General features: G+C 39.2%; 1 protein-coding gene across 1 annotated transcript; it reads right to left on the bottom strand.

Annotated features, from left to right (window-relative positions):
- Nucleotides 1-2,934: 2,934 nt before the first annotated feature.
- Nucleotides 2,935-21,161, bottom strand: lrrc9 (leucine rich repeat containing 9). Its single transcript, XM_068339110.1, has 33 exons — nt 21,121-21,161; nt 17,568-17,635; nt 16,934-17,152; nt 16,536-16,676; nt 16,264-16,327; nt 16,091-16,161; nt 14,805-14,987; nt 14,529-14,684; nt 14,189-14,394; nt 13,927-14,058; nt 13,658-13,837; nt 13,432-13,549; nt 13,115-13,253; nt 12,895-13,035; nt 12,693-12,808; nt 12,281-12,460; nt 12,063-12,182; nt 11,698-11,889; nt 11,494-11,619; nt 11,219-11,359; nt 10,932-11,109; nt 10,466-10,686; nt 9,905-10,027; nt 9,680-9,810; nt 9,457-9,565; nt 9,232-9,365; nt 8,454-8,590; nt 7,773-7,990; nt 5,707-5,775; nt 4,725-4,850; nt 3,505-3,652; nt 3,139-3,292; nt 2,935-3,058 (listed from the first exon to the last, which is right to left on the bottom strand). The coding sequence occupies exons 2-33, from the start codon at nt 17,625-17,627 to the stop codon at nt 3,004-3,006; spliced, it is 4,488 nt and encodes a 1,495-aa protein (XP_068195211.1). The 5' UTR covers nt 17,628-17,635; nt 21,121-21,161; the 3' UTR covers nt 2,935-3,003.
- Between the last annotated feature and the right edge of the window lie 8 nt (nt 21,162-21,169).

The following is a 21,169-nucleotide window of genomic DNA, read 5'->3' as shown; positions in this document are numbered from 1 at the left end:
GGACAGGAATAATAGTAGGTTGTGACTCCTTATCATCTAGGAAGAACGATTGTTGTGGTCTGTGTGTAACAAATAAATCATCGGAAACAGATAATCCTGCCTGTTGGTCATAATAACAGTATTTCACCTTGTAGTCCTTTCATAACTCCAAATATTTAAAATAATTGCACTGTTTGTTAAGTCAGCCTGATAAACTATACCAATTTAAATTTTGTTTAAAAATCACTGAAGGAGACACACAAATTCAAAATTACTGATACAGAATAGGATAATCTACAAAAGCAGACAACCTGATTGCTCTGAAAATCGATTCCAATTCTATGTACCAGAAAGTTGAGTATTTGCCTGTTGCGTGGCCACTTACATTGTTTCTGCCATGGTAACCACCTGGAACACTTTGCAGGATTGAAATAATGTGATAATTGACACACAAATCCAATAATCTGATAAATCATACACAAGCACATAAATGAAACGCAGTTAAGATTTAATGCTTTTGGGCATCATTCTGTTGTGCTAAATGTTTGTACAAAACTCAGACAATTAAATTTTTCGCAGTAATTGCAACTCACTAAATTCTGTTGACTGCTCTCCATTTACTCTTTATTGCAGGGAGTGTCACAGTGGACAAATGTGGATTGAGATGGATTTCATGAGAGGCAATATGGCAAGAATATTTTTAGATAAATAACAGAGAATATATTTGCGGGGATGAATAATGAACTCAGTGCACAATGTGTACTGTTTAACAGTAAAACAATTTATATTTTGATGATGACCTGAACTTGCTTGTTGTCACCACCTGAAAGAAGAGAAAACATGTTACTGTATTTTATAAAAGCAATTGAAAGTCAAGTGGTGATGTAATTGTAACCAAAGCACTTTTAAAGTTAATACAAGCTGGTGAGTGTGTAATGAATGTGGAGTTTAATGTTGTTCATCCATTATATGCACTGTGCACAATGCTGTACAAGATGCAGCGTTTTCTTCTGCACAAAAACATCAATCACTGTCCCCATCCCTCTCATGTCGCCCACATCAACCAACCCTAGAAGTAGAGTAGATAGCAGTGAAAACATGGTCCTTTCAGCAATTATTCACAGAGTCTTGGACTAATGGTGCTCTGAAAGAACAGACACAGCAAATGTAGGGAGTTAGTGGGCCAGCAGTAATGGCCCCATACAGAGCATGTGTTGTTCTATGTGGGTGTGTGTTGGTGTGGATGGGGGAAAGAGCATCATCTATAACTGATTTACGACAAGCACAAACATGTCTAATTATGAATCCAGACTACAACTGTAGAGGCGAGCTCACCTCCCCCCTCCTACCCACTCTGTCTCTCTTTCACTCTCTCGTTCCCTCCCATCCAAGCTGGACTTGATATCAGGCAGATGAAAATATAACCTGTCACATTCCATCCCATTAAACCAGCTATGACCCATGTGGTCTGTTCACGTGAAGGAGAGAACAGAGAAAGAGACACAGAGAGAGCAGTGCATCTGGCTTCACTCAGAAATTATGAATTATTCATCTTATGCTAATTTCATTTTAATGTTCAAAAATATTGTCACATATGCAAAAAGAAACACACTTCACCAAGTGGAATGCTCACCACAATCTTACACTGTCCATAGAAATACAACTGCATAAAAATTGTTCTTGAGGTATATCAATACTGCATATACTATACTCAGAAATAAAATGTGTAATTATCCTTTGCAATACCTAATTCCTCAAAGAGCTCATGCTGAGAACCCCAAATCTGTGTATTAAGGGTTTTTATTCCAATGTGAGTCCATCAGCTGCCATGTGATGTGAGGCAAGGTAATGACAGTGCACTCACTTGCACAGTCATTAGCCCCGCTTATTGCTGGGAATTAACACAAATTAAGTGAAGTTAAGTACATGCATTAGAGGAGCCTGTTTGAGTAGAGCTTTTCACTTTTGCAGCCTGAAGCGGACTTGCGCCTCACTATGTTAACAAGAGCTTCAGTTCGAACATACAAAACACAAACTGCAGCATACACATCTGCTTTCAACTGATAAAATGACTAGTCGTGTGGTAAAGTCACCGAGGGCTGATTAACAGCATTTTAAATCAAGAGTCAATAGAGCTCTAAGGACACCTAGTGGTTAAATTAAAAAATATGAAAGTGAAAGTTCTGGAAAAGTAAAGGTTGAATGATAAGTGTAAGTCATTTAACTTGAATGTAGATGACTTCTTTTCCCTTTTACTGTATATAAAATGTGTCTACATTGAAAGATGTCATTAAATGTCCAATCTAAATGTTTCCACATGGAGGAATCCATCAAATAGCAGTCTTATGGTCCCAGAATGAAAATATTTTTTAAAATCTCTTTATACACTATATCTCACACATTTAAGGCTTAGACAGATATTTTTGTTATTTAAAGGACTACTAGATTATTAGGATAAACTAACAGGGAAAGTAGGTTTATAATCTCCTGTTCAACAGAACTAATATCATAAATAGCAAATAGACTCATTCCCAGTTAGAACACACAAGGTTTGCCTAATAGTCAAAACTGTGGCTTTTTTGGAAAGAGGCTAACATGATGAAAATGACTAGCAAATCCATTTGGACCTCATTCTAGATTACATCTTTATCTGACCGCCTGCAGATTATTGTCCACAGAGAGGTGTGCTAAAGCTGGATTATCCACTTGCTGGTGATGCATTTGACCCAATAGATGTGACGTGCCAAACTCACACGGTCTTACATCTGTGGGTGTTTTTCACTTGTTAGGGGCCAAGGATGGAATAGCAGTGACATCAAAACCTCTCATTCTCAGATTATCATGTTAGTTATCCAGACATGTGAATAGAAAATTAGGTCACAGTGATTTTAAATGCATTTGAAAGAACACACTAGAATCAACCATCCAGCAGCCAAACTTTATTTAATTTTATTACATGGTTATGTTCTTGGATGTTGCGTGACGTTCCCTTATAAATCATGGAGTGCTCAACAAGTGTTGGTATCAGGTCCTCCTCTTCTGGCCACTACATGGTGAAGGCTTGGCACTCCTTGGAAATCTGGAATACAACAAATATGAGGAAACAGTATAAATATCTTTTAAACAGTATTGATATGTTTAGGATTTAGATTTACCAACTTGTTATTTTGCTCCTGTTTGGGACATGTGACGATGACTTTGTTTCCAGCCAGTAAGATGTCTGTGGTTTTCAAGCTGTTTTCTGGTTTTTGAGTATGTCTAAAGTTCACAGCAGTTTGACCATTTAGAGTTGCATTGCTGTGTTTATTCTTGTCTGAAATGACATTTAATAAAAGGGTTAGGTCAGGGAGGAGGACGGACTGGTGGAAAAACGGTATAGTGTCCTGTTATAATTGTGCAAAATTGTCAACCTGTATCTCACAACTGTAATAACAACACAAGGAAAATACTTTTTGTGATGATCTTAAGTTTGCTCTGGAAAGTCATATCAAATAATTATCTGTATTAGAGCGATGCCACACTCACGGGCCTCGTCCGTTTTGTCTGGAGAGTTCTGCAGCCCTCCACCTCCGTTGATTCCTCTTAGAGGGACGTATCGAGGCATGAGGGGTGTAATTCCAAGTGGGTTTATGTCAGTAGAAGGAAGAGAAGCTGGACTACATTGGTGGCATTGCTAAATAGAAATGTTAAATGTTATATAGGAAGTATAACAAAGAAAAGTACATTATAAAAAGAATTAGACGCTTGGTAGATACCTCATGACCTGTTCATTTTTTCTCATCCTTCCTAGGACTACATCAATCATTGCTGTCTCTCACTCCAATAATACATTTGGGAGAGGACTGACAATTAAAGAACTAGTTCTTTCACATATATGAGCATCAATATCGGGTAACAGTAACGCCTGCTCATAACAATGTTGAAATTCAAACAGCAGACGTCACAGGCTTTAACTGAGAGTGGCAACTGAGGAGGTGGTTGTAAGAGTCAACAGAGAAGGTTAGTGTCCTAATCAGAATACCCAGGATCTACTGTATGTTCTGTCATTTTCATATCTACTATAGGTTTAACTAGCAGAGGGATTCATGATGACCTGGCTAATAGGCTGTAAATCCACTGGTGCATTATCGGCTGGGCACATTTCATCTAATCAGCAGGATGAGGCCAGCAGGCTTATCCTGCTCTTAATTCAGAGCTGTAGTAGAATTACTGCACTGGTCCCTCATAACATGAAAGAATCAGTATTAGTTTGATCTAGGCTGTTCCCTTTTTTGTGTACTTTAGTTGCTGCAATTTCATTTATTTAAGCTGGAATACATTTTACACAATAACGTCCTATGTGAGCCTCTAACACAAACAAGGTATCAGGTCATTTGACATTCTGTCATTCTCACTGTGTGATACAAAGAAGGAAAGGGAACATGAAAGTGTTGCAATGAAATATCCTTTCCAGAAAAACTGACCTTCTTCCTAATCCTGTTTGTATTTTCTACAACATCTTCATTTTTTTGGTTATATTAACTGAATGTGTTCAGGTCTGCAGCCAGGCAGGCTGCAGACCTGAACCTGAAGATCTCAATGCTGAAGATCTCAATGCTTTCAAATTGTCCTCACACTGCCAGGTATTAAATTATGGGGGTTAAATGCTGATGCTTTAATTATGTATAGTTTTGTCTCCAGTGTTTTTAAGTGTAAGATTGTTGTGTAATTTTTTCCACAACCCAGGTGTTCAGTGCAGTTCTCACTGGTGACTTGGTGAGTAGGAGCTCAGCCCTCGTTCTCTCTTCCAAGGTAATCGTCACTCCATCCAGGACTTGTAGCTTTGACAGACGCAGCACCACTTTGCTTCTGTAAAGAGAGCTTTTGGCCACCTGGAGGAAAAAGAAAGTGTCTGTTTGATAAACAATGCAGACTGTCAGCCACATGCATCAGTTTTATCCCTGGCTTCGTGGCAAACTCTGTCCTCCAACATCATTGGATCAGAATGATGGGCACCGATGTGGTTACCGACTGTTTCAGTGACCCAGCTGACAGCAGCAGGCAGCTCCATACCCAGCTGAGGGCACTCCCTGGCAAGGATAGATATTCATCGTGATCAGTCACAGAACTTTATGTTCCTGCATGACACTACTGCTGTGATCAAGTTGGGAATACATGCCAACGGATATCCAGCAGAGAGGAAGAGACAGACTTTGCTGAGGGAATATGGGTGAGGTAGAGATCTCCTGCTGCCATCAGCAGGAGGTATTGTCTCTGGGGTGGCTGCTGGCCTCTACCCCCTGGCAGGATTAACCCTTCCTGTGGGAAATGGGGGGGCTGGGTCAGAGGCCACTACAGCTGAGCATGGCCCTGTGGCTCCGCTCAGGCCTGATCCATTAACTCCAGATGGGTGGTATAACGGGGCCAATAGTACCCTGCCATTTGGTCGACAGATTTGTCTGTGATGCTGCCAGTTTGAGGCACAGCAGATGGCCCATCATGTAATCGCTTAATTTGGAACTACTGACTTAGACAGGGTGAGTGTATGTTTTTGTGTGTGCAAGTGAGAAGTAGAGCTTGTGAGCAGGTTTCTACTTCTTTTTTTTTTTTTACAGGTGATGGAGCTCAGCATGTTCCATGCCTGAATAGTACGTCAGAGTTCATGTTGGTAAAGTGAACATGGATGATCATTTTTCCAAGTTCACATCAGTTAATTGTTTTTAATGCTCCAACACCTGAAATACTCACAGGATTGCCAGCAACAGAGAGCACTGTCAGCAAAGGAAGAGCGTCTAGTTTGTTCAGTTGTTCAATGTCCTATGAAAAGAAAGAGAATATAGATTATTTAAAGTTTTTTTTCTTTTAAAAATACTTTATTTTTTTCCACAGGTTGCCTGGACCTTCTGTAATTTTTGATCTACGGAGGAGGATAAGAGCAGCAGATGAAATGAGAGAGATTACATGTGTGAGCTCTCATTAATCTGAAGGGAGAGTTTGGGCACGCAACAGGGTATTGGGGGGGGGGGGCTTCCTATCCTTTGCAGGTTTATGGTTGGAGTTGTCTGTAACTCAAAGATGTTCCCACTGTTAGACCTGTGGTGCTGGGATGATTGCTGCATTTCATGTCTTAATTGAATGCATGAAAACATTAAGGAAGTGAAGGGAGGCAAGATCTGGCAACACAAAATGCAAATCACTCGCCCCGGGTGAGAAGCAGTCGCAGACTGAAAAGGTGATTGCACGTTGTCTTGATTGTTCTCCTCTTTCTTCATACACACAGCCTTAACCTTCAATCAAACTTGATTCTCCTAAACGGCACCTCTCACTTGCCACAGTATGGTAATAATGACTCGTGATTACTATACTTTATACACTGAATCAAGGGCAGTTTTAGGGTCAGACTTTTGTGGGGGCTCAGCCTCCAGAGGTAGAGAGGATGTTTGTGAAGGCAGAATTTTTGTTGTTGTCATGACTACACATTCTTCTTCTTCTTTTCCTTTTGGCTTTTCCCTTCAGGGGTCGCCACAGCAAATCAATTGCCTCCATCTAACCCTGTCTTCTGCATCCTCTTCTCTCACACCAACTACCTTCATGTCCTCTTTCACTACATCCATAAACCTCCTCTTTGGTCTTCCTCTAGGCCTCCTGCCTGGTAGGTCAAAACTCAGCATCCTTCTACCAATATATTCACTATCTCTCCTCTGGACATGTCCAAACCATCTCAGGCTGGCCTCTCTGACTTTATCTCCAAAACCTCTAACATGTGCTGTCCCTCTGATGTACTCATTCCTGATCCTATCCATCCTCGTCACTCCCAAAGAGAACCTCAGCATCTTCATCTCTGCTACCTCCAGCTCTGTCTCCTGTCTTTTCTTTAGTGACACTGTCTCTAGACCAAACAACATCGCTGGTCTCACCATAGTTTTGTACACCTTTCCTTTCATTTTAGCTGAAACTTTTCTATCACACATGGTAGATTAAAAATGCGATACAATACTCATTTCACTATTTCATCATATTCATCATTTTTGTATCACAGTAGACATTAAAGAATGCTACAATCAATATCTAGGCTCCTACCAGCAGGTATAATTAAATAGATGAGGCAAAAACCACAGACCTATACATACCTATAGGCTAGAAGTAGTTATACGTACAACAATATAAATACGCATATTTATGTTTATATCTATTCTTTCTTTTTGTTTGAAGGACTCATTTAGTCATTTTAGTTGGAAAAATGATCAAGCTGTTCTTGTTAAACACACCAGGAGATTCAGACATGGTAGCTACGTTAATAAAACTTAAACTGTTCCAGTGACACAAACATAAAAATCAAACATCACACTTAAACCATTAACACAACATCAATTAAACATCACTTTGAAAAATTAAGGTTCCCATGAGTCTTTGCTCTCCTAACTCAGACCTGTTGCCAACCACATTGATCGCTGCCTCACGAGATGTTTACAAGACAAGCGCATGCTAGTATTTTGTATTTCTGTTGGCTGATTTGCATTTTTAAAGATATGTATTATATAGAGCATATCTCCAGGTCTATATGGAGTAAGATACTAGTAGTTGGTGCCTAATATCAAATATCAGGCGATACTGCCTATGTATTGAATCATCTGTTACATTCTGTTTATAGAAAATGAAAAAAAATGCACAAAAGCTTATAGTGTCCTTGATGGTCATCTTAAGAAATCACTGTGGGGAGAATCATTCAAGCACCTCATTTTAAAAAGATCTGAATACAGACACTAAAAAAAAAAACATGATACGAGAAAGCCCTTGTACCCTGAGGACAATACCTGCAACTTGTTCACGTTAACAAACAGCTTGCGAAGCTCAGTCAAAGAATCAAGATGGCTGAGTTCACGGATCCGGTTCTCTGCTAGGTGCAGTTCTAACAAGGCAGTCTGGTTGACTAAAGAGTTATGAGCCAGAACGTTGATCCGGTTCGTGTCTAGTACAAGCTTTCTGAGCTGGCCAAGGCCTTCCAGTCCTTCCACATGGCTGATGTCATTACCTGAGAAGAGAAGACATTATCAAAACAATGGAACAATATCAGAAACAACTGTTTGAGATTTCTGAAAATAAAATCGGAGAGTAAATTTCACACACTGAATAACATTAAAGGTAGCAATTTAACACAATGATAAACATTTGTTGGCTTGTTTGCCCCAGGTGTGAAAGACATCAAAATTGCAGAGACAGCTTGTTAACTTTTCTAAGCAAAAGAAAAAAGACCAAAGCGTAAGTCAGGTTTATTTTGTGGGACAAATCAACCTGACAACACAAAGCTCAAGCACAATCAAATCCATCAAAAGCTGTTGAAAAGACAGTCAGTTGTTCTTTTCTTTGTGTCTCATCGCCCACCTGGCCTCAGGTCAGCGGAAGACTTCGCTCTCAGTGCTTGTCTTTTCACAGGCTGTATAAAACACACTTTAACAGTATTTGTGAGGGGGGAGTGCTATCCCAACCTTACATACCTTGAAGAAAGAGCACTTTAAGATTGGTGAGCCTGCTGAGCTGTAGATTGGCCATATTGGAAATCCCATTGTAACTCAAATACAGAATCTCCAGACTGCTCATCAGTGGCTCTAGACTGCAGTTGGGCCAAGTTTCCCTGCCATATAGTCACAGAAAGAGTTTTTCACATCTTTGTTTGTAGTGTAACATGTTTTTCTCCCTCCTATTGCCTCATTCAACTAGTCAGACATTACAGGTGCCAATGCCCAGGACTAATCACAAGTAGTCAGAGCTATCAAAAGCATGCTGTTACTGTACTCTATATGAAAAAAAAATATTTGGAAGATCACATTATGGTCAGGTGGTCGGTGGTAGAGCAGGTTGTGGTTCAACCCCCCTCTTAGCCGCATGTTGAAGCGTCCTTGTGCAATAAATTGAAAGTGTAAGTGTTTCCGTCCGTCAGGCCAGCAACCTGTGTGGTAGCTCACTGACATCAATGTGTAAAGTGGTATTAACCTCCTACTTGATTATTACCAATACATACACGAAAATTTAGAAACAGAAAATAAATATCTAGTCATCCAATTTAAGCACCTGGAAGCAGTGTTTGTATGGTTTATAGGCAACGACTGTGACACACATCTGATGAAAATGTCAAGAGATTGTTTAAACATTTGTCTGGTGAGTGCTGCCACCTGATGGTCACAGCCATCACCTTCAGCTGCAGCCGACACTTGACAATTAGTGATGTAAAATGAACAGTAATTCAAGAATTATTAAAGTAAGAAGTATACTCACCCTTTGCCATTGGAAGAGCTCTGTTTACCATACCCACTGGAGGGAATGTTGCTGTACATTTTCTGTGTTTTTGTGAGGTGAGTTTTCTGGCTCGGGAAGATGGACTCAATATGGTTGTGATTTAGACTCAAACCCTGAGAAGACAACATTAGAAATTTTTGATTTGTCCACAGCTTAAGTTAATGTAAAACCATGTTGATTTTTAGCATTCAGTGTAATGTTTACTTGGATGTTGGGCAGGTAAATGAGGCCAGAGAAAGATGTGAGGTTGTTGTGGTCTAAGTTGACACAGTACAAGCTATTGAAAATGTCTGATGGATCAAGATCAACTGTCCTGGGTACAAAGGAAACAAAAAACTTAATTTGGGTAATACACACAACAGCAAGTCAACATCATTGTGCTCATTTTTGGGTGTGTGTTTGTCTGTCTGCAGAGTCAAGCTATTACCTAATGGAGCAACACTTCAGGCTAAGGTAAGTGAGGTCTGAGAAGTTTGAGTGGCCAAGCGTTTGTGCTACAATGTCAGGGATTAGTCTTCCTTCAAACATAAGCTTTGCACTTTCAGACTTATTTGTGTCCTGTAGGAAAAATACACTGAAGACAAGTCAATAACGAAAACTTTCACCATCAAAATATGTATAAAATTCAGCTGGTTGCTATTTCAGTACATACCACCTCAATGCCATCCAGAGCTCTGAGGAAAGGAAGTTGGAATATTACATACAGTTCATAGTTTTTCAGTTTTGTCGATAAAGGATTCCCACAAAGGTCTAGAATGATGAGGTCTTTTAAGCACTGTTAGGGAACAAGAGCACACAAGCAACATACTATAATAATCTGAAACCAATTAATAATAATGAATTACATTTACATAGCACTTTTCTAGAGACTCAAGGTGCTTCACAGTGGTTGCATTATTCATTCACTCCTCATTCGTACATGGTGATGGTAGACTACGTGTGTAGCCACAGCTGCCCTGTGGCTACAAAAACGTGGCAACCAATCCACGCCAATGGCCTTTCCAACCACCACTGGAACAATCACATACATTCACACACCAGTGGGTCCCTGACTGGAGGCAAAGAGGATAGAGTGTCTTGCCCAAGGACAGAACGAAATATGACTAGGTGAACAGGAATTGAACCACCAATCCTTCGATCATTGAATGAAGTCCTCTCTGAGCCCCTACCGCTCCATATTAGTGTCTTCCATTGATATTTCTCTCTCACTTACCTTCAGATAGCAGATATCTTGTGACACAGAAATGTTGTTGTAGCCGATATAGAGCTCACGAAGGGAGAGAAGTCTCTTGATTCCATTCAAGGAGCTGATGCAGTTATTCTCCACTGACAGAAAAGACAGTTTGGGCAGGTGACCTAGGACTGACTCTTCCAGGCTGGACAGCAGATTCCCATCCACACTGAGTTTTGTCAGGTAATGCAGTTTTGGCAGGCCTGATAAAATGAAAAGGCAGGTACACAAATAATAATAATGCACATGATGGATCTTTCATTCATTCATTTTCTGCCGCTTCATCCGCCGTAGCGGGTCACTGGGAGCTGGAGACTATCTCAGCCGGCATAGGGCGTTAGGCAGGGGACACTCCGGGCACGACGCCAGTGCACCGCGGAGCCACACACAAATGGATCTTAATGTTGCAAAATAGTAATTTCATTGTGGAGCTGACAGTGTGACGAACCACTGAGAGTGCTGATGCTGTTGTTGTTGAAAGAAAGCTCCTCCAGCTTTAAGCAGTTATCGAGACCCTCCACTTTGGAAATGTCATTATCATTAAAGGAGGCCCATCGCAGATTGATCAGCATCTTCAGATTGTCCAGTTTGGAAATTCTCTGGTTGTCAAGACTCAAGGCGGTGATCTAGACAAAATCAAGTGACACAAATGTATAAATCTGCTTTTATCTTTTGAATTTAATACATGTAATACAGCTGAAGCTACAAATGTACATTATACATTATGTTCCTCACCTTTGCAGTCCAGTCAGACTCAAGTTCTTTGTTCAGGCTCCAGGGTGCTGGACTGAGATTACATAGGAGCTGGGCTCCTGACAGCAGGCTAAGATTGCGGGGACGGTGACTGTTGGTACGCGAGTGAGTCAGAAGACATGCCTAGGGACAAAGACGTGATTGGATCTTAGCAAATGATGAAATAAACAATTAGATGTTCACAGCCTGTACCACATCCTTCATTGGACCATGTTCTAATTTTTTTTACACGATAAATTAACTTTCAGTATCTTAACCTGGTTAATCATGGCTCTGGCAACCATTTGAACAGCATTAGAAGACTCCTCCTCTGTTACCATCATGTCATCCAGATGAGTGAGGGTTGTTAGATGGCCCAGTATGGTCTCTCTGACTTCTTCAGGCTGGAAAAGGAAAACAGCTTTTACAGCCCCTTGTTGTTCCATGTTTTTAATTTCATTTTATTCGATAAAATAACCCACTCTCTTCCAGGGGTTGTGTTTAGCATTCAGCTTTAGCAAAGCTGGTGCCTGTTTCCCCAGCACAATTGATTCTTCTCTGGCTTTGCTCAACTTGTTCCAGCAAACATCAAGCTCTTTGAGCTTTCCCAATGCCCTCAGCCCCTCCAGGGTCACAAGCTGGTTAAAGCTGGCATCCAAAAACTCAAGGTTGGGCTACAATTAAAAAAAACAGATAATAAATGGAAATATGTACAGTTTTGCTGTTTTCCAAAATTCCCAATTTATGTACACAATACAGAATGTCATTAAATAAACAGAAACAATTTACTGCAAAAATAGTGCTGTCTTATGAGTACACACAGACATTTTCTTTTATACACTTTTACCATGTGAGAAATGTCATCCAGGCAAGTGAACTCATTGAAGCTGATGGTGAGATGCTGCAGAGCTCTGAGGTGGGAAATCTCCTTTATTTTACTTAAACTGTTGCCATGAAGGTTCAACACCTGGAGATGTGGTCAGTACAAGTTTTTGTCAGTTTCCTGTGAGTATGATCAAAATGGCTTCAAAAGCAAGTAGTCATTTAAGAAACCAAATGACTTACAGTGATCTGACTCAGGACATTGGCTTGGGCCACATTAAGCATAATTTCCTCATTTATGCTCAAATATTTGGGTTGTGTTTTCAGTACAGGCTCCATGTTTAAGACTTCCATGTCTATATCAATGGATGGAGTATTATCTTTTTCAATGATGAGGTTCCACAATACAGATTGTTCTTGGCTCTAGTTAAAACATCAGATATTTAAAGAATGGAACATCAATGGCAGGTAAACAAGTATAGTATTGACTTCAATGTGTACTAAATAAATGTTTAAAAAAAGAAGGAAAAAAAGGAGTGACAAGAAAGTCAGAATGTTATTTCTAAGTTTTGGTTCAAAGCCATGCATCCAAAATTTGGTTGCATGGTCAAAAACAAAGTGGGTGATAGAATAACAGCATAGATTACTTAATTACCTTTGTGATGTATTCAAAATATATGATGTACTCAGGCAGGACAAGTTCATGGTCAAACACAAACCACTGTCTTTGGTGACAAAGGCCAGTGTGTTGCCTAAGGGAGTACGATCCTCCTTCATGGAAAACACAAAGAGACAATGACACTCAGCAAATAACAGCTAAAAATTGCATTTTTCATGCCTTGTAGGATATTGTATACCTTCACCCAATGCAGTTTGTTGCCTGATATCCAAATCACAGTACACAGAGTCGACTGTGGGATAGCTCATTCTGTAGAATGGTTTTCCCTCTCTGACAGGTGTACTGTTGCCCAGATACACTTTGGAAACAATAATCTGACCTATAGCAAGAAATTCTAGATGTAAATACAAATATATCGAAGAAAAAAAAACAGAATAATGTAAGGAAAACAAGCTCACTATGTCTGAAGGAGATTGTATGCTCTGCACTTTGCTTGGAACGTCCTTTGCTGGCCTGTCGCATTGCATGTTCAATTCTGGGAAGGTCAATCTTGCTCAAGCTGTTAGTTAAAGGTATCGCACCACCTTTGTCCAAGCTCTAGTTCAAGTCAACATTGTTAAAGTTAGCAGGATTTGGCCTTAATATGAAAATAATATTAAATAACACTTTCTGTTCCACTACAAAGCATAAAACGCTAACAAAGTCTAAGGCCAAATAAGAATTTAAATACACAATTTCCTTCCATTATTGTAAAGAATCACGGCAGTATATGCACCTTAAATGGTCCAGGAGTTTGGAAGCCTTCCTCTAGAATGGATAAAAGTTCCTCCTTTTGATGGCTTTTTTCGGGATCAGACATGTGGAATAAGTACTGCATCTGATGTTTATAATTCCTGTTTCAAAGACGTACGGTTAAATCAACTAATTGGAATCCTTGATATACAGTTGTTATAATCATAAATTAACACAGTCAGGACAACATGTTATTGCCATCGACTTACTGTGAAATGTTACCACGGTCTTTCCTGACCAGAATGCTGTGAAGTTTGTCATCAAAGCGAAGCCTTAAAACATTGTTCTGAATGCGGAAAATCCTTTTGATCTTAAGACCACTGATTTTGTGAACCCTAAAGTCTGAATGACAGAAGCGGGACAGCAGGAGGTTGCAACAAGATGTATACCTGTTGGGTACATAACATACAAAATGTGAATTTTGTCTGCTATAACTGTGAACATCATGGTGAAGGCAACTGAACTTAATTATATCTACCAAGGGTCTGTGGAGCAGCCCTCTTTTAAACAAATATTTTCAACACTTTTTAGCTCCATCAGCAGAAACTGGACTGTATAGTCCATCATGTTTCTGGCTAGGATCAAATCCTGCTTGTGCTCCGCTTCAATCCTGTATGTAAAAGGATGGAAAATGATTTTCACCCACACTGTAACAGTTTTCATAATCAGATGCTTGAGTGTAGAACGCTGCAGTACAGCATGAGGCTAGATTGTTAAAAAACATTACAAAATATACAGACTTGTTCAGTCTCGAATTCCATAACACTAGGCTTTTCTTCAATGCCTCAGTCTTGCAGTGAATTTGGTCCTCCATGGCTGCATCATGAGTTGTGTTGATTTCATCTCTTCCGTCAGCTAAACCTTCAACCAGCTGCGAGGATCTATCATCTGACTTGTTGGCAGATGTCTTACAAACTCTCGACAACTTGGAGAGCTCACGTTCAAGCTAAGGAGGTATCAAAATGTAAATATCAGTCTCAACTGTGTACAGCAGATCTGATTTCAACAGGAATATAACTAAGAGTATTCTATTGTGACAGCTGCCAAAGTAATTAAAAATATCTCAAGGACTGTACATACAGACTTGAGGGTATGACTGAGTCTCCTGATGCATTCCTCAGACACCCGCAACAAACTTTTCTTCCTATCCATCAGACTGAGCTGTGTACTTTCAAAGTTCCTCCGAGCGGTGCGCATACGCATGCTGTAGTACATCAAGTTCGTCATCACTGTGGACTAATAGAAAATTGGTTAAATAATGATATGGTAAAAAAATATAATGTGTTGTATTTATAGTGACAGAGACTCAGGAGAACTCAGTCAGTATAACAGAAGTCCTGCTCGTCTTCTTCATACCTCAGCTGCTTCCTTGATTTGCTTGCTTGAGACATCATGGGTGTCCAGTCGCCGAAGTCCCGGTATGTGGTAAAGCACATGTGTGGCATAGTTACGGAGTAGGCACACTGGGTTTGGGGGTGACATTGGGTCATTCAGTGCCAGTTCGGTCAGATGGGGCAAATTGGCAAGCATGGTTATCTCCTGTTAGAACGACAACATGGACCACGGCTATTTCAAAAATAATTTTCATTCCTATCAAGCGTAATAGCAAAGAGAAATGAGTCAGTGATCACTGAAGAGACGCTTCTTTCCATAACTTTTTTTAAAACCATATGGCATTTTTTCTTTTGTCATTATTCATTGCAACAGTATAAACTAGAACCAAGGCAGTCAGAGACTGCAACATCCCGCAACACCCCTGAATTAAAAATTTTACCCTGACCTACTTTCACGGTAGGTCATGGTAAGTTGCGGGATGTTGCAGTCTCTGAATTCAAAAATGTTACCCTGACCTACTTTCATAGGTAGGTCAGGGTAAATCAAAGCATAGGTAGATTAAAACACTAGCTTTGATCTATGGTCTTACTCACACTGGCCTTCTCCCTCGTCATTCAATCTTATCTAGTTCCTGAGTGTACAAAAGTTGAAATTTGACCTTTTACTAGTTTTGTGAAGGTCAAGGTTATCGTCTCATTTTCATCCCCTTTGCTGCCGGAGTAATGTGCTTTTTGTTTCATCTCTATATCTGCAACGGTTGCGAAGATATTTGGTGGACTAAAGGACGAACAGACGGACGGACGGACAGACAAACACACAAAGTAACAATTACAATTAAAAAGGAATATAAAATGACACAGAGAATTGCAGTAATATCATTTGATAAAGCTAATCAGTGGCAGTTTTTGGGCTGTCAAAATGACCTCAAAACAGAGAATGAATGAGAATGGTGACAAGAAAATGTATCAGAAAAATATATAACTAATACACACAAGATCGCAAAGAAATAATGAAAGCACAGGTATTTTTTAAATTATGGTGCTCAATAAGTCATCGAAGGTCTTGTACTGCCAATTCATTGCAAAACTGATTGGAAATATGAACTGGCAGAGAGCATGTATTTCTCAATTGATGGAGGAAATTGATTCACTGTGGCGACTCCTGAAGGGAAAAGCCAAAAGGAAAAATAAAAGAAAGAAAGATGTCCTTTCTGCAGACCAAGTTTTAACAAGATTTAGTCAGATAATCAAATAGAAACCTATTTAAAGGAGGACTTTTTAAAAGAATATTTGTGTAAATGGTCTTACCTGAAAGGAACTGATCTTGTTTCCAGATAAATTGAGATTTTCAAGGCTGGTATTAGAATCAAGGCTATGTCCTTTACAGAAATTAGAAATGATTTGAACATTAGTTTTCCAAAATCCCAAAATCTCAATCAAACCTTTTTCACATGCAAATGTGTAAGACTCTAAAAACATACCACACTTTTCAATATAGTTGTCAGCCAGGTTAAGTTCTTTGAGATTTTTCAGGGTGTTCAAGCCCTGCAGAAACGCACACACACACATATACACACACACACACACACACACACACACGCACGCACGCACGCACGCACACACAAAAAGTACCGCTTTAAAAGACAAATCATAATAATACTAAATCAGACAAGCAGATATAGCTATACACACAGACAGATAAACAAACAGACACAGACAGACAGACATAGACAGATGACAAACAGATAGATACCTTTATTTCACTTATTCTGTTATTGTTGAGCCAGAGGACTTTCAAATTGACTTGCGACTCTAAATTAGTTATTTCAAATATGTTATTATCATAAAGATAGAGTTTCTGTAGTTGCAGACAGTTCTGTAGTCCAGATATCCTCTGGAAAAAGAGAAGGTAAAACAATTTTTAAAAAAATGTTTGACATATGTACTACACACAATTCACTTACACAGGACACACTACTCTTGTGCTTAAAATATTGGTAGTGATCCACGAATGGTTATCCACAGATGTAAGATTTGCTGTCAACAGATGCCATGAGGGCAATATTATTATAATTATATTACTGTTTATGTGATTATTCTTGCTATTTAGCAATAATTCGAAATAGTACCAGCATAGCAGAGCAAACTCACTGTCAAACAGCACTCAGCGACCCAGAGCTCCTGAAGCTCCTGACAGCTCTCAAGTGCTTCAATGTGTTCAATATCCTGGCCCACAATGGTAAGCTGGGAAAGCGTTGTGAAGAAGGAAAGCCCCACCATGCGGGGAAATCCATGAAGGAACATCTCAATGGAGACGACCGTATTACCTTCTTCTGCAATATTTGTATAGGACACTTCATTGGCCTCACACTGTTGAAAAAAAATCCATGTGACAGGATAACTTAGGCAAACCTAGTCATCCTTTAGAAGGCATACAAATACTCTTATCCTTAAACTTCCAAAAGGCAAAGAAAAACTTTCAAAAAACAATTAAATTATGATGAATCTTGATGTTTAAGTGGTTGGCATTTATAAGTGTATGTAATTTGGAGTAAATCTAAACAGAAATAGTGACCAACTAGAAACCAGTGAGTCGCTGTTATCAAAACAGTGACCTTAAATTACTGTAACTGGATTACATGCATGACAGTGAATGAAAAAGTGACTTAAATCTGTTCTCTATGTTCCACTTCAGCACTTCCGATAACAAATTCAGTGTTTACTGGGTATTAATGTAGCAGTTATTTTCTATTTACATCTAAGTAATTAATGAAAATATACTCACCAGTTCTTTGATCAGTTGCTTATCAGGGAGCTGCCTTTGTTTACTTCTCAGTCTAATCATATTCTGCCCTGTATAATAAAATAAAATAAAATGTTATTCCTTAAGAGCTTGGCTATTGTACTGGTGTACAAGACCGGAGGAGACGTACTATGTTAGTAGGCATTCATCCCTGGGCTCTTTTACCTGTTAACTAATTCAAAGGATTCAGAGGATTCACTAGGTTCAAAGGATGAAAAGATGTTTTGGTGTTTTTTCTAACATTCATTTAATGAAATTGTGTTTTTTACATCCTGCTTCAAAGCGGTAATGTATTGTAATTGTCAATGTTGGTGTGTTTGTCCTTCCGTCCGTTCGTATGTGCACCAAATATCTTCAGAACCGTTGCAGATAGAAAGATGAAAAAAAAAGCACATTACTCGGGTGACAAAGGGGATGAAAATTAGATGATGACCTTGACCTTAAGAAAAGTAGGTCAAGGTCAAATTTCAACTGTTGTACACTCAGGAACCAGATACGATAGGAAGACGAGGGAGAATGCCAGTGTGATTAAGACCATGGATCAAAGCTAGTGCTTTGATCAATGACAGTAGGTCAGAGCACTAGCTTTGATCTTTGACCTACGCAAGTAGGTCAGGGTAAAATTCTGAATTCAGGGTTGTCATGGGATGTTGCAGTCTGTGACTGCCTTGGTTCCAGTTAAACCATTGTAATTTGACACGACTTACGTAAAGCATTGTGCAAGATAACCTGTTAAGGAATTTATTCTGAAGGAAGTGTTTGTGTCTGCATAAGGTCAGTTTGACTCTTGTTAGAGTGCCTTCACCAAAAGCTTAGCTTAGCATTGCTAAAAGTGAATGAATGGTTGTTTCAGTGTCTGGAAGGACTGTGCTGATAGGGTGTGTGTTCATGTAAAAACATTCTGGATATGTGTAATTTGGGGATGGTGGTAGGGGGGGAGGGGTTGAGACAGAGCCTAAAATACTCATACATAAACAACATAAACATTATATAAACAACATGTAAAACGATGAGATTATTTAGAAACAGCAGATACAGCCTATTCCGTCAAAGTAGCAAAGGTTGAGGAAGGTGAGGCCTGGGCCTTTGCGTTTTGTCTTGTATCATCTCCCCACCTATATACTGTATTTGACTAAGCTCACTTGAAAACCCCACGGTGTCACGCTTTAACTCCACCCACTCAAGCGCCGAACCAATCTGCCAGAAGGAATCACGTGAACAAGAGCTCCTGAGAGCATCATGGAATTAAATACAAGCAAACCTTGATTTTCGAACACTTTAGACATCGAACAAATCGGAATTTGACCAAAAAATCTGAATTTTTTTGCCTAAGACGTCGAACAAAATTTGGAAGTCGAATGTGAAACAAACGCAGTAACATCCATCCATCCTCCTCCTCTACCTCTCCAACATTCACGTATGCTCACCACCACAAAGGTAAATTCTTATCTTTGTTGTTCTTATGCTTTAACTGTAATGTGCTTTTTATTTTAGTTTACTGTATTCAATAATTTTTCACTTAATTTGCGTTCCTTTGCCTATGGTAAGAGTTAGGGTTCCGTAAACTTCTGTCCAACTCGTACCTTAGGCTAACCTGATTACGTTGATGGTTTTTTTTTAACTTTCTTTCTGTTACGATACCAGACTTGCTCATCCGGAATCTGCGTGGTGAATGATAATTGGAACGAAATAAGTTTTTCTCTTCTTTATTGAACCGGAGCCCGCTACGCTCACCTGAACTCACAAGGATACACTGGCACATTACGCAAGTCGCACTCAACAGAACAAGAGCATTATATTTACATTCAACAACTTCCAGGTACAACAGGAATCCCAAAATTAGAGCGTCACAGGCCCGTACTTAACACTTTCTCTCTCGTGTTTGCGTCTTTCTTTGATATTTCTTTGATATGTTTCATTACTATACAATTTGATATATAAATGACGTTATGATCCCCTCAATCTCCGTACCTAATCCAATTGATTCTCACATAGGGAAAATTTGTTTTTCAACCTTTTCCCGTAATAATAACAGACATACACGTGCTCTATTCCAGAAAGATGTTGTTTCTGTTTCTTATGTTGTTTCTTATTGGAACCTTTTTTTGAATGACATTGTTTGGAACAAGGTCTGGATGATTCCACACAAATATCTCATCTACAATAAGGTGAAGGAAGTTTCCTTCAGAATTATTCATAAATACTATCCTGCAAATCACTACATGCTTAAATTCAAAAGGGACATAAATACAGACTGTTCTTTCTGTGTGGACTACCCAGAGACTCTGTTAAATCTATTTTGGCATTGCCCTTATACAAAAAAACTTTGGAAGGATGTCAGTAGATTCATTATAGACTATGTTTCCAAGGACTTTACCCTACCTTGGGAAAATGTTGTTTTTTGTTTTTATAAGTGCTCTAAGAAAGAGGAAAAGGCTTATTTTCTTATAAATCTGTTAATAATTTTGGCTAAATTTTTTATTCATAAATGTAAATTCAGCAAAAAAACCCCTAATTTTATTCAATTTCTTAAAGATGTTAAACAATATATACAGCTTATTGACGGCTCTGACAACAAAAAAGCTGTGTAGACCTTAAACATATGTTCCGCTTTAGGTGTTTTTGTGTAATGTAAGGACATGTGGTCATACCCCCTGGCAACTCCTTTATATGTTCTCTGTCTGTAAATGTATACTGTTTTTGTATACTATACTGAATTTTCTTCAATAAACTTGTTTATTTAAAAAAAAAAAAAAAAAAGGACACACAGAATGGACGGAGTTAAAACTGAATGTTTTGACGTATTACAGCTCCACGTCGAACACGCGTTGATAAACATGCTTGATACTTGGATATGTGTTTGCCTCTTTCTCTCTTTATGAGTCATAAAGTTTATTTATTTATTTATTTATTCATTCATTCATCATTCATTCATTCATTCATTCATTCATTCATTCATTCATTCACGTTCCTCGCCGGTGCCAGTTCTGGGTCAGCAGGGCTCACTGTACATGTTAACTGTATTTTCATTTTCATCATGTCCAAATGATTATTTTCCATACTGCCAGGGTGTGTGTGTGTGTGTGTGTGTGTGTGTGTGTGTGTGTGTGTGTGTGTGTGTGTGTGTGTGTGTGTGTGTGTGTGTGTACTGTATACGTGTGCAAACATTTGGAGTTAAACAAAAGTAATTTCCCAATGGGAATTATTAATAGCCCGTGACCCTCGCAAGCGGATGAAGCGGGTAGGAAGATGAATGAATGGATTTTTTTTTTTAAATGATAACTTTATGATATGCATCACTGGATAAATATAACCATTTGATTTATTTCTTCCATTTTTCTTTTTTCTTTCTTTCATGATGGTAGGTGAGGCCGTGCCTCACACCTGCCTCCCCTGACCGCACGTCACTGCACCCTCATCCGATTACATGGGTTATTCCTAGTTTTTCTAATAGTTTTGAGCAAGGATTGTCGAACACACACACACACCACATGCAGGCTTGTTTTACCGGAACGATGGTTGATTTTCAACTTACGCTGCAAAGGTTTCTGGGGTTGTGGATCATCTACTTGTCCGTTTGGAGT

Source organism: Antennarius striatus, chromosome 17 (genome assembly GCF_040054535.1).
Source record: "Antennarius striatus isolate MH-2024 chromosome 17, ASM4005453v1, whole genome shotgun sequence".
Lineage (NCBI taxonomy): Eukaryota > Metazoa > Chordata > Actinopteri > Lophiiformes > Antennariidae > Antennarius > Antennarius striatus.
This window is presented reverse-complemented; position numbering and strand designations above follow the sequence as displayed.

Bases quoted from the DNA above. Each gene is read 5' to 3' on its own strand.
- lrrc9 (XM_068339110.1), bottom strand. From the start codon at position 17,627: ATGATTAGACTGAGAAGTAAACAAAGGCAGCTCCCTGATAAGCAACTG. The intron at 9,566-9,679 runs GTAATAGCTTGA...CTTTGTACCCAG, and splicing joins CTGAAGTGTTGCTCCATTAG to GACAGTTGATCTTGATCCAT. The intron at 9,366-9,456 runs GTAAACATTACA...TTGTCTTCTCAG, and splicing joins TTTACCTGCCCAACATCCAA to GGTTTGAGTCTAAATCACAA.